Here is a 13522-nt window from a genome sequence, read left to right as displayed (position 1 = left end):
TGTGTCTTAAACGTAGGACAATATTAGAATTTTCCAAATGATTCCTCTGGGAATAAAGTGTCAGCTATGTGCCGTAAAGTTAAGTGTTCTTTATCACTCTCACATTTATAGCAACAGCGGGTAAATCTGCACAGATTGAGTCCAGCTGTTGTATCTATGACTTTTCATCACATACCAACCCCCCCGCGCCCGACCCCCCCCCCCCCCAAGAAAATCCAAGGAAATCACAAAAACCTGACAGGAGCTTAACCACACTGTCACAATATTTTCTCCTGTTCAGTTCTAGTAAACTGGGGCACACTGTGTCCCGTCTCATTAGGCTCCCTCACCTCCTGTGTGACAGGGTTTTCACTCGCCGGTGCCTCATGTGTACGAGAAACAGGCCGGCTGTGATTCATAGAGCTGATGAGTGAGGCGCTGGAGTGTCTTATGTCTAATGTGTGAACATATGCTGATGTTGTCTGGCGTGGGCTTTAATTACCCCTAATCATCTGGTACCCACTCAAACCAAACCTTTCCATTACAAACACCTCTCTCTCTCTCTCTCTCTCTCTCTCTCTCTCTCTCTCTCTGTCTTTCTTTCTCTTTCACACACACATAGACACACACACTCATCCCACTGTTCATGCCAAGCCACAGCACACACAGAGATCCTCCCTCAGCTAAGACGAGCCTTCACTGCAGCATCAAGTCACCAATTAATTCATTAACAGATGTCTCCCCAGGCGCTGTATAGCTGCTCACATCTTGGACCGAATTACTGTTTGTGTAAACACCCACTGGTAGGCAACGTCGATTAGGAGACACACATATAGTTGCACAATCTCTCTCTCTCACGCACACGCAGAAAAAATAAATACATTGTATAATAACGAGGCCTAACTGCTGGAGAACAAAGACACATTGAGCACTCATGCACAAGTACACACACAAACACAGAGACAGGTATCAACACAGACTGAGACGAGCTATCTGTCACTGGGGGAATCAAACATCTTGTTGAGTGGTGTGCTTGTATACGTGTGTGTGTGTGTGTGTGTGTGTGTGTGTGTGTGTGTGTGTGTGTGTGTGTGTGTGTGTGTGTGTGTGTGTGTGTGTGTGTGTGTGTGTGTGTGTGTGTGTGTGTGTCACACTTTTGCAGATGTTTGGGAGGCGTCCGAGTCATGTTCGAACACTGTCTTGGCTGTTTTGCAATGCATTGAACTTTTTTGTGCCTAAGGTGACCGGCTGTGGTCGACCTCTCTGTGCCGTCAAAGAAGCACGTCTTCCAATGAAAATAATGAAACAGCTGTCATCGCTGTAAAGAATGCTTACTTCATGTCTGTGGTTTGAAAACGATTAATCAGATTGCTGAAAAATCCTTAGCGACTGGGTGCAGTATACGCCCAGATTTCTCTCTTGAGAAAATGCCTGACAGCGTAAAAACACACTTGTATGTGAATATGAGCTACTACTGTAGCTGAATAAGAGATGTGCTGTGCTTAAAGGACAGAGAGAGGAAGAGAATCAGCTTGGGTCTAATCAGTCGGACCAATTATCACCAGCTGCTGAAAGAGTATGCCCCAGATTGGGTGGAAACACTTTAAATGTCACACACACACACACACAGAGTATGTTTGCACCCACAGGTATGCAGCAGCAATAACTGATCATGAGAAACAGGAGGATGATAATTACAACAATGATGATCTGATTTTCTTGCGCTCGCTGGACTTTGTGATATAGCAGCCTCTGTCCACGGTGAGTTCAAGTACCAGCGAGGGTGACAAGAGGAAGTGAGCGCTGGCCAGAAGCCAGCAGAGTAAAGCAGTATGGCCTCCTACCAAACCATTTCTCCAAAAAAAAAAAACAAGGTCGAGGTTCCATTTCTGCTGCGAGCATGTGCGCTGACACTGAGACCTGCGTGCACACACTCACACAAGCACCCAGTCGCTGGCTAAAAACGCGGACTCACACTGTGAGCTGGATCTGTGTTGCATTATATGTTGTAGCCAAAGCAATGAAACAAAACCACGGCCACAGAAATGCTCCGTTTGCCCAAAGGACCCTGAATCGAACAACAGACACAGAGGCTGTGAAATTTCAGAGCGGATTTTTGTCTTTTCTGACAACTGAACACATTCCATCACCCAACGCGACCTGAGCTTAGTCGAAGGCAGTAAAACGGATTGAGATGAAAATGACCTTGTTCCACTTGAGACTAATACTGGACATGCGGATAGTGATAGTAAACCACAGTTACAGATTCAATTTTTAGTTTTATGAATGGCGGCAGCGTGGCTTGTATTTCTCTTAAGTACCAACACAGACATGGACAATAACATTTTGTGTGCTGCCTGGCCATCTTATCTCCATTTTATCCTCAGACATTTTTTCGATATATAAACTCATTTCCACTCTTCAAAGGCCTGTCACAATCTATTATCTGTGCAAAACTGGAATTCCATGAAAATTGAATTGCTTCTTGAACAGGCCTCATGACAAGCAACAACTAGCTCCAAAAGTCCAGCTCAGAAAGGGACTGCTGCCAAACACTGACATTAATAGCTTCAAGATATCCCATGCTTCGACATACTCAACGCTATCTGCATTATTTGTCACATACATTGCCTCCAATTGAGCCTAAGTCATTGTGAGTGTGAATGAGCTCACTTCTGCTGCGATTGCATGGCACCTGGCTGAAGAAATGCTCAGAATAGCAGCTCCGACTGTAATAGTTTTATTAAATCATTATAGTTTGGTGCAAATAGTTTGATAAAACCAAAACAGGCCCACTTTTCTGTCCTGTGACGCATGCCCTACACACTTCGTCACACTAAAGGATGATTCAAGAAATATTTAATCTACTTTGAGTCAATTCACAAAAAAATCATACATACGTACAGTATCATACATTTTTATGTCTTGGATGACCTGCCAGCTGTCAGCTGACACCAGAATGAAGAATATCCATTATCAGACAGAGCTAAAGCTCTTTTCTTCATCTTTGAAGGTTCATCAATAGATCAAAATCAACTGCATTTTTTTTTAATTATCTGCAGATGTACAGTTCATGAACTGTGCCACAGCCCCAACAGTATGAACAGTATGATTGTGTCTGGACTCTAACACTGTAACAGCTCTTAACAGCTGCCAATGCTGACCAAAAGGCAACGCTCAAACTTCCTATGCTTTCCATTTCAAATGCAACTACATAGCACGCACTCACAAAACTCAAAATTCATGGCACAGCAGGAGCACTGGACCATGTGAGCATTTCAGTAAAAACTTGCAGAAAAAAACAAAACATTTTTGCATAAAGTGTTTCATTACTACCGCCTTTTCATATGTATGATATCTTCTTTCTTTCTTTTTTGAGTTCTTGGTCACAGCTGCATCACTCTTTCTCACTGCATGAGCTGGTTCTATGTCGATGTTTCTGTCTGTTTGAAAGACGTAACAGCTCTCAGAATGTAAAACAGCAGGGTGAGCCGCTTGTCTGGACCATGTGCGACTTATTTTTGCAGCGGTTCACTGAATGAGTCATAAACACTGATAAGAGTTCAGTAAAAAAGAGGTTCTTGAAGTGAGAGAAAGGCCATTCCCCCCTGCTTGAACTTGCGGCTAAAGACCTGAAGAAATCAGTGTGCGCGTGTGTTTATGTGCATGTGCCCACAGATGCGTGCATGTCGGTTAGACAGAGGCTGTGTGCTGACTCAAGAAGTGAAGGTGAGGAATACGTAGTGAGACAGTACAAAGTGCAAAGATACTCAGTCAGTTTATTCCCAGTTTTGTTTGCTGTGACCAGGACTAACAATGCATCCTGCCGGCGCGTTTGAAGATGAAGGATGCCGGTTTATAAAGGTGCACAGTGAGCAGCTCAAACATTAACCAGAACTCCAGTCATGCCTGAAAAGTACCAACCGAACGTGACAGCAGGAAGACAACTGACGAACTGACGGCTGGAGAACATCTCTGTTTTCCAACTGTCTTAATGCATTTTAAAATAAAAGCATCACTTACACATACAGAGGTGGAGCAATGCATGTCTGACTGGTGAGATTACAACTTGTCATTATCAGCTATACGTGCAGGATGACTGTAGACACCTCAAAACTCATAAATTCAGAAAGCAACATTGATCTCAAAGGGTAAATATTGTAACACTGCCAGTTATCAATAGTCTTTACTTTTTCATGTTGATATTTTCATAATGAACTGCTGTTTCTGCAAGCTGAATTGTCTGTTTCTTTGTCTTCATAAAATGGTCGAGAGCTGATGCTCAGTGGTTGGCAACAACGTTTTTTCTTTTAGATTGTTGCTGCTATCAAACTCCACTTCAGTCGCTCTGGTATCTGAACCTTCATTAAGGTTTGGGCAGTAAGCCGCGAAAATAAGAAAAACACACCACCAAACCACAGTATGGGCACAGCTGCTTTTAAGTGCTTACATATGTTTGCTTGAACATTTTGTTTGAGTTATTATTCACATTTTCTCAACAGTTTGAACCTACTCTACTTTTTTTTTTTTTTTGACAAAGGAATTTTTACCCCTGACGGTTTCAAGTTGGGAACACACCCACATATCACAAGGCATGAAGACTCTTTTAAAATATTTTTTTCTTTATGCAAGTGGTTGTGGCTTTAAAACTCAATTATTTTAATGGGTATCAAATCAACCGTGTCAACTTTTCTATGCAGCATGTTTGCTCCTGTCAGTCAGATGCCTCTGAGGAGCACCTGGGAGCGTTTGAGTGTACGTTGTGCTTACTGCTGGTGATATAATGAGCCGAAACAAGCAGCAGGTCTTTTTTTTCTTCTCTTTTTTTTAATGAGTAATGCTAATACTGGACTCCTTGTGTAAAAATAGGCACTGTGGAATAACAGCAGCGAGGTTGGGAAGAGTTTTAATCTCTTCCAAGTTACTGATATGTTACAGTATCAATGAACTCTGAATTTTTAAGTGGAAGCAAAAGTTTCTTCCTCCCTCAGCAGCTTTTATATTCCCATTGGCCCAATAAGTGGTGCCTGGAAAAAAAAGGAAACAATTGTCAAAATGCTCTGCTGGCGCACAGGCCATGGAAATGTCACTCTGCTGCCCCATTATTTGCTCTTTATTTTTTTTCCCTCACGCTTTCGTCCGTCTCTTTCATTTTCACTATTGTCGTCCTGCTCCATCTCCAGCCCCTCCCTCCCTGTCCCGGCTTCTCTCTCCGATGCACTGCCGGTCCTCTCATTCTGCATGCCTTCAAGCTGTCTTTCTAATCTTCCTGAATTATTCAAGACACTTTCACCTCTTTTGCTTTCACCCAACACGTCCAGGAAACTCGCACAGACCTGAAACTGGGTGACTGGAAGGATAAGAATTATGTTTATGGCTGATTTGCATGGAGAGAAGTCTCTGACTGTGGCTCTTTCTCTTTGTACAGTAATTAGGTGAAACAATGTCACCTTCCTCGCTGTGGGAGTTGAGATTTCTGTGCAGGAGCTCATCACTTAGCCTCTAAAGACTGCAGGAGGAATATTCAGATTCAGGCATGGTGCATTCATAATTTCTTCAGAGGTAAAACAACAGCTCCTTCGACCTTTGCTGCAAATTTAGATTAACACCTTGACACGGAGAATGAAACAGGTCTCTGTTGTGCCCTTGGTGCTGAATATTGAACTCAGTGCATTAGATGCTCGCCCTTTTCTGCAGTCAATAACTCAAATGGATTGAGGTTCACTGTAAGGAGCACATGTGTCCTTTAAGATCCAGAGGAAGTAATTAGGAAAGTGCACTTCAAAACAAAAACAGAGACAGATCTATTTGTATTTTGTGACTTTTTCTTTCTTGCTGGTTTTCAGCTCATGTAGTGCCAGTGCACAGACTCACTATCGTGATAAATGCGTCCTTATGAGGGTTCAGTGAGATTCACAGTGCTGCCATGAGGGTGGGGTGAAACAACACACTCTCACATGTCAATCTGATCACAAAAACTGTAAACTGTACCCCACTGTACACACTCATCCATCTAAAGCAACCCCTTCCAATGATTTCCTCTTTGTGCTTTAGTGCTGCACACACACACACACACACACACACACACACACACACACACACACACACACACACACACACACACACACACACACACACACACACACACACACACACACACACACACACACTTCCATAAGCTATGAAGTCATGAAAACTAAACACCTTGCTGCCAACATGATAGATGCAGTAAGCGACAGGCTTTTGTGGCTCCGATGTTAGACGTATATAGTTGAAGTGTCAAAGATACTGGTTGAAGGAAACAATTAATTTATGAGTTCAAGAGTTGAGCCAAAACTATGTCTTTTTTTCTAGTAGCACATTCATCGGTGATTAATTATTCTATTGCTGGAGATTCTTAAACATAACGCAGACATGGAGGGAGGATGGGCGGTTTTATCCTTGCTTTCAAATACACACATTACTTTAAATCTTCCTTTCCTTTCTCTCTCTAAAGCTTTTTGAATTGTTTAAAAAAAATGCTACAAGCATAAAAAATTTATTTAATTCCACACATTTAAGATCTAATTTGATTGAATATAATATAGAGAGGGGATCAGGTTTTATACATATAGTTCTGTTGCTTTCTTTCGCACATTGTAAGCCTCTCGAGAGCCATGCAGAATAGTATGTAGATATTTCCCCAAAACTGCTTCTGTTGATTTAGCAACACATTCTCATCTGCCAGTCAAAAAGTCTCAGAGCTTTAGAAACAGGCAGCACCAGCAAACAAAAACCTTTTAAACAGCTGCTATGTGTCAAAGTGGCTGACATGTGTCCTGACTGTCAAACAATATAGAGCCTGTCTCCCTGCAAAGACCTGCAGCAAATGGAAAAAATAAGGAGACAGATGTGATCAGAGATTTTGTGCAACACCTGTTTTCTTGATAGCTCTAGTAAACGCCTATACTGTAGTATCTTTTTTGTTAGCTTGTTTTTCATTGAAAGTGAATAATTTCAGAAATACATTATCCAAATTGCAGGAATTTGCACTATGCATTATTTTTTTAATATATAAAACGTGGTTAAGAATTCCAGGAGTTAGTTTATATTTTTATGATGTCCAACCATCAAAGCACGTTAATAATTATATCGTAGAGTATGGTAATAAATTGTAATAATTTGTACTTGTATGTAACAATCATAAAATTAATAATAATGATAAATCTACATCTTAATACTTAACCACAAAAACCGGCAGTTAGATACTTGTTTCATTATTGACTTTGATGTGGAAAATAATTGTGTGATATTACAATAAAATCTGTGTCCAGTTACCACTGCGGTGGGTTTGTTACAGAATTCTCCAAATAAATGAAAAGGCATCGCTTTAGTGCAGCGGCGAGGTCGAGCTATGAGAAATGTTCCTGAGGGAGATCAGGCTCAGTGGTCCTGTTTGAGGTGGTTTAAAAGCCTCAATTGTGGCCTGCAACATGCTACAGTAAATGGACTTTGAGATTGCATTTTCATGTTGCATAGTGACTTTAAGCCAGTTTTATGCTCGTGGACGCGCGCCACAATATCAGGAAAAAATTTGGTTTTGCTGTGGCTTTGTTTTAAAGGGAAAGTTTGGGTTTAATGAGCGGAATCTTTAAAATTGGTCGCAGATAAATCAGATAACCAAACATTATTATTAACATTATTGACATTATGTAGGCTATTTTATATTCAATAGACCCTTACACGCACATTTTTTTGCACGAGAACATTTCACATCCCAGCAAACACAAACCGTAATTTCAACGTTGATTTCCGGTTGAAACCAGGTTGACATAAGGTTTGAACGTTTTTCAACCTCTTTTCAACCGTCTAAAAAGCGGTTACAACATCAACGTTGCGCAAAACACATATTTGTTTAATTTTAGTTGATAATCATTTCCGTTGTAGCTCTCAAAAGAGATTGTATTGATTAGATTGATGTTTTTTCTCTAAATGAGGGAGGTGAAATTACGTCTAAACAAAACGTAATTTCAACGCATTAAATGTTTCATAAAATATCACAAATATGGACATATATGAGCTTTGTGCTGTTAATAGAAAGCTTCCAGTACATCGCAATGGTGATATTTTAATGAATTTATGTAAAATTAGAGGATGCCGTGTACTGCTGTAACGCGCATGCGCGAACACTTAGGCTGAGGAGAGGACTACCTTGACCATAACCGGCTGCTGCACTGAGCCAGCAGGAGTGCGGCGAACGAGTCGGTCCTACTCACGCTGCCTGAGTCGTCAAATACAGCATTTTTGGTAAGTGCATGTACTACTGTACAGTATTTCCTATGTTCCAACAAGAAATTATGACACCATTTGTTTCATTTTACGCTGCTAACGATGCGGACGAGGCCGCTCGTTTGGGCATGCTAACTTAGCAGTAAGGTTAGCATGGTAGCTTGTAACGTTTTCTTGCTGCGGCCCTGACAAAACTTTCTGCCCGACTACTTTAAGGCGTGTGTTTATAATGTTGGTTCGCTATTGCATGTAATTCCACAATTGGACTGTCGACGTAGCCTTCTAAATTTAATATTCAGCCCATTTTACATCTAAAATACACAGCTGAAAGCGAGGGGGCTGCAAGCTAGGGGAGGGAGTGAATGAGGGATTGTGATGATTTAAAAACAAATTGCCCAAAACTTTGTTGTTTGTCCTACTACAACAACATATAGAGAAAGTATGACCAGTGGGAAAAGGGCACACCCTACTGAAATGGGCTACTGTATGCAAGTAAAAGTAAAGGGGAAAAACAACAACAAAAAAGGGCCTTGAGGGAAACTGTGGTGTACTCTGTGATTAAAGGTAATTTTTGCTAATAATAAAGTTTGTCTATATTACTGAGTGGTTGCACAGTGAAATCCTTGCATCTCATAATTTCTGTACTCTTTCCCTAATATTTTAGATGCTGTCATGAGGTTGAATCCCAGCCCCACAGGCAAATGTCAACAGCGCCATGGCAGACCACCTGAAACAGGCTGCAGGGAGGACTGGTGGTGGTGGTTTTGATCCAGCCCTGCATTCCACAACCTTTGTTCTAAACAATTTTATTTAGAGAAGATTTTCTTTTATTGTTTGCAGGGTTGGGGAGTAATGGAATAGTTAAATATTTAAAATACAGTATTTTAAATAGAAAATGAGTAACTGTATTGTGTAACAATTTAAATTTGTGTTTCCTGACACTGTTACTGTCTCAAGTAAGATTACTTGAAGGACTTTAATGTGTTATTTGCTCAAGACCTTTTCTGTATATTTTGTGACTATTTTTTCCCTCAAATATTGCTACTGTTTTCTAGAAAAATCCCCCATGTCTGATTGTTAGTGTTGTACTGTATTGGCATATTTCATAAATGTGTCTGTATTTAACACTGTTGATTTTCAATATTTGAATAAATTCAAGTTTATTGTAGCCTTTGTCCTTACTGTAAACTGTTGACAAAGTAGATAGGCTGGTGGTTGAATTGGTATCCTATAGTCAGCAACTAGGAATATTGAGTATATAGTGAGCATTTTTACGTTTAATAGACGTTTTTTAAACGTCTATGTTGAAAACTAGTTCAAAATTGGTTGAAAAGTGAAAGTTTTTTCACCGGCTATATGTAGACGTTTAATGAACGTTCATATTTAGACCACATTTAAACGTCTTTTGCAATAGTGCTTTCAAATGAGAAATTTAGACAAAATTTACTAGTTATGATCCACCATAACAATATACTGTGTATGCACACTAAATAAGGAGAAAAAATTAAATATAGCATTTCCTGGTGAAATATGGTTTATACGTGAACGTTGAATAGACGTCCACAAATAGCCGTTGAAAAAACTTTCACTTTTGAACCAATTCTGAACGTCTTTTCAACGGTCGGCATAAACGTTTTTTAAACGTCTTTTCAACCAAAAAATGTTTGCTGGGATTAGTCTCCATCTAACAATATCTCATCTGTCGTTTTCTTTAGCCGTGTAATATTCACACTGTAGTCGACAGTTATCTCAAAATCATCCCAGCCAGAACAAATAAAATTTGCCCTACATGCCAAGCGGCTCTGCTTCAGAATCAGAGAGCCGCTGGGATGGGGGACAGTGGATGGACTTACCGACGCACTCGTTGGCCTCCCTGGCTGTGGCTCTCTGCCACGGTCTGTCGTAGTGGAAAGGTTTGCACCTGTCGCACTCCGGCCCGGCGGTGTTGTGCTTGCACTCACACACCAGACTCCCATCCCGGTCCTTTACGCACCGAGATGCGTGGCCGTTGCATTTGCATCTCCCTCCGACCTGCAGGTCGGACACAGCGTAGAAGTACGAGTCCCGTGCCAACTCCGAGTCGTCCTCGTTCTCATCACCGAAAGTGTGCAAGCGGCTGAAGATGACTTTGATGTCAGTGGCTGTGACCCAGTCCTGCAGCACCGGGGAGTTGTCGAAGTCGTGCGCCGACGGCCTGCCGTCCAGCGTGCTGAAGGCGATGAGCCCCCCGGTCAGAGGGTACATGTCGGTGTGGGAGTCCGTGCAGACGGCCTCCTGCTCGTTCTGCTTGGTGATGACGGCCCTGTTCGGCTTGTTGTACATCTTCCTGCACTGGGTCGAGTAAAACTGAAAGGGAACCCAGGTTTTACCGTAATCCATGGACTTGTAAATCGCCATGGATTCGGGTCGGGGCGAGCAGAACTGCAGGCTCACATAGGTGACTTCAAACTTCTTGCCGAGGGACAGAGTCAGAGTGACGTTCTGCGGGTACTGGACGAAGTTCTCGGACTGCCAGCATGTGAGGTTGTGGGGGTTGTTGAGGTCCGTCAGGTAGGCTGGAGGGTGGTACTTCTTGGGGTCCGAGGCATCGCAGGTGTGACAGTTCCTGATCCTGTCGTCTCCCTTCTCCGTCGATGTCACCACGCAGTATCGGCTGGGCGTCTTGCCGCAGGTGCTGGACACCTTCACTTCCTTCCCGAAGGCGGAGTTGACGAAGTCCGGGATGCAGCGGCGCGGGTTCCCGTGCTCGTCGTAGCAGGGGTCCGGCGGAGAGGTCTGCGCCGCGAACAGGCTCATCCCGTAGCCGCCGAGGACGCTCCGGCACGACAGGGAGGCGGCGAGCAGCACAGTCAGCACAACATCCACAGCCCTTATCATGGTAGCTCCTCGGTTTCCAAGAGTCTCCGCCGCTGGAGGAGAAGACAGAGGAAATCAGCGAACGTGTGAGGAGGAGAGAGAGAGAGAAAGCAAAGTTTGATATATATAAAATCAAGCTTCTTCAAACTGCAAAAACTGAGGAAAGAATTATTTGTCACTGATGAAAAGGGGACTTTCAGTCTGTAAAAATCTCTCAGCTATTAAAAAAAACAAAAAAAAAAACAGTTTACCTGAGAAAGAATTAACACAGATGTCAAAATACCGACGATGAATTAGCGCTACTTTTACTCTATCAGGCACCAATCGCAGCTCCTCCTGTTTTGTTGTTTGTTTCTTCAAATCTCCTGCGTAAAAATAGAGGAGCGGCTGGATTTAAGAGTCGCTAGTTTCCTAATAACAAGTCCCACTCCTCCTGCTGATCTTTTCACAATCTCTCTCTCTCTCTCTCTCTCTCTCTCTCTCTCTCTCTCTCTCTCTCTCTCTCTCTCTCTCTCTTTGGGATCGGATAGGATCTCGCCTGGCACAGCTTTCGGTCAGCTCATCCCGAGGCGGTGACACCAGGCGGAACAACGACATCCACTGGTGGTGGCGAATCGGTGAGAAGATTGACGTGAGGAGAGACACAAATTAGGCTGCAGGGAGGGAGATGGGGGAGACACCAGAGTGGGGCCAATAAAGCACCGCTAGTTTGATGTTTGCCACACTTCCATGTGAACGACAGCTGATACGATCAAGTAGCCTAGTAAAATCACCGGGAGAGAGAAGGACACGAGGCAGAACCATTAGCATATTAGGCAAATTACCACAATAAAATTGCAATAAAGTGATAATTATCATTATATTTACCGTTTGCAAAATAAAGGTGAGTAGGCTATGGTAAACATCAATTTGATTAATTTGATTTTGCAGCATCCTCTAATTCTGCCGTGCCACCTAAATTCTGCAGTCGAATTTATGATGGGATTCCTTCAAAATAAAATAGCTTCCTCGGACACCAACATGTTACAGTATAGGCATCTAATGTAGGAGTTAGCTCAGCCTTGTCAAAGTGCAACTCCAGTAAAACTATCACATCTTTATAGTATGTCTGTTGCAGTTCTGTCAACAGTCATAAGCTCACCTACTGACAACTAACCGACCGACTGCAGATAGTCTGTAAGGAGTCACAAGCTTTTCTACTCACATGCAAACTACAGTAGCCTACATTAACTGCTGAGAGCACAACAATTTGCAGACCAGACGCGTCTGTGTCGATCTGAAGGATGAAGGCTTCATCACTGCTGCATAGTCATCGCTCGTTGTTCTGCTCGGTCCACAGCAGCAGCAGCGGCTCCACGAGACCTGTTGAATGTCGGCAGCAGACGTAGCAGCGCCATCTTGTGTCCATATAAGAAAGCTTCGGCTTTAGTCCGTGCAGAGAGCGGCTTCTTCTACTGTACTTTTCTCCCAGGCGGTGGAGGCATTACGCTATTTATCTGAGGACGAGGGCGACTGAGTGGAAGATACTGCAGGTGGATCAGGCTGCTGCTGGTTCAAATGAAATCACAGGCTTTACTGATTATTTTTTAACTAATTATTTTTCGTTTAAAAATTATGATTAAAAACACCAGACACAATCTTAAACAACTGTATTCTATACTTTCACTTTCTCGAATATAAACTGAGTTCAAATAAAATGCAGCATATTAAAATATCTGAGCTGGCGCATCTTGACGTGATCGTGGGGTCGCCAGAAATTTGATATGTCAAAATGGGGTCACGAGCCAAAAAAGGTTGGGAACCACTGCATTAGAGAGTCAGATTTGCATTAAAGGGTGTTTGACGCTGATTGCTTGCCTGTATTTTGGAATTAATCTCCTGCAGACAATTAGCTAATTGGTGGAATTCTTCTCATGTAGGCTATTTGTGAAATAGAGACATAGGAGGGTAACTCGTGTTATGCAAATTCTGGGCTACAAAACACTTTTAATAATGTTATGGGTGAGACAGTCAGGAAGCAACAGTCAGATGTTGTTGACATCATGGTCAACATGTCTGTCTCTGGGTTCACAGAAAGGCAGTCGGTCTTATTATTAGTTCTAATTTCAGCCCTCACGTCTACCATATTCAGGTATGATTAAGTCTTATCAGTCCTGCAGCTGCTGCTCTGGCTTCACTTCTCTGTTTCAAGCATTCACGTGGACAGAAGAATAGAACTGTTTTATCTGATCTCTGTCAGTTCAGATCTGCCGCGTGGAGAGAGACACGTACTGCCAACTTCGGCACCTGGAAACAGGAATAAATCCTGCTGAGATGATGATAGCTGCTGGTCTCTTTGGGGAATAAACTGTTCCATGTCAGGGCAGAGTTGAAGCAAAGTTGATGTTAACACATCTGACACAAACCTTACAAAACAGAA

At 42.5% G+C, this 13522-nt stretch overlaps 1 protein-coding gene across 2 annotated transcripts in view; it reads right to left on the bottom strand.

The window, feature by feature from the left end:
- ntn1a (netrin 1a) overlaps positions 1-11507 on the bottom strand; it is a 61604-nt gene extending 50097 nt beyond the window's left edge. For both annotated transcript variants that reach the window (XM_083981831.1, XM_083981832.1), the window contains exons 1-2: positions 11355-11507; positions 10101-11156 (exon numbers count right to left, since the gene is read on the bottom strand). In XM_083981831.1, coding sequence (XP_083837957.1) covers positions 10101-11124 — 1024 coding nt within the window. In that variant the 5' untranslated portion in view covers positions 11125-11156; positions 11355-11507. The remainder of the gene's footprint in view (positions 1-10100; positions 11157-11354) is intronic.
- Between the last annotated feature and the right edge of the window lie 2015 nt (positions 11508-13522).

This window comes from Trachurus trachurus (assembly GCF_905171665.1).
Source record: "Trachurus trachurus genome assembly, chromosome: 1".
Classification (NCBI taxonomy): Eukaryota; Metazoa; Chordata; class Actinopteri; order Carangiformes; family Carangidae; genus Trachurus; species Trachurus trachurus.
This window is presented reverse-complemented; position numbering and strand designations above follow the sequence as displayed.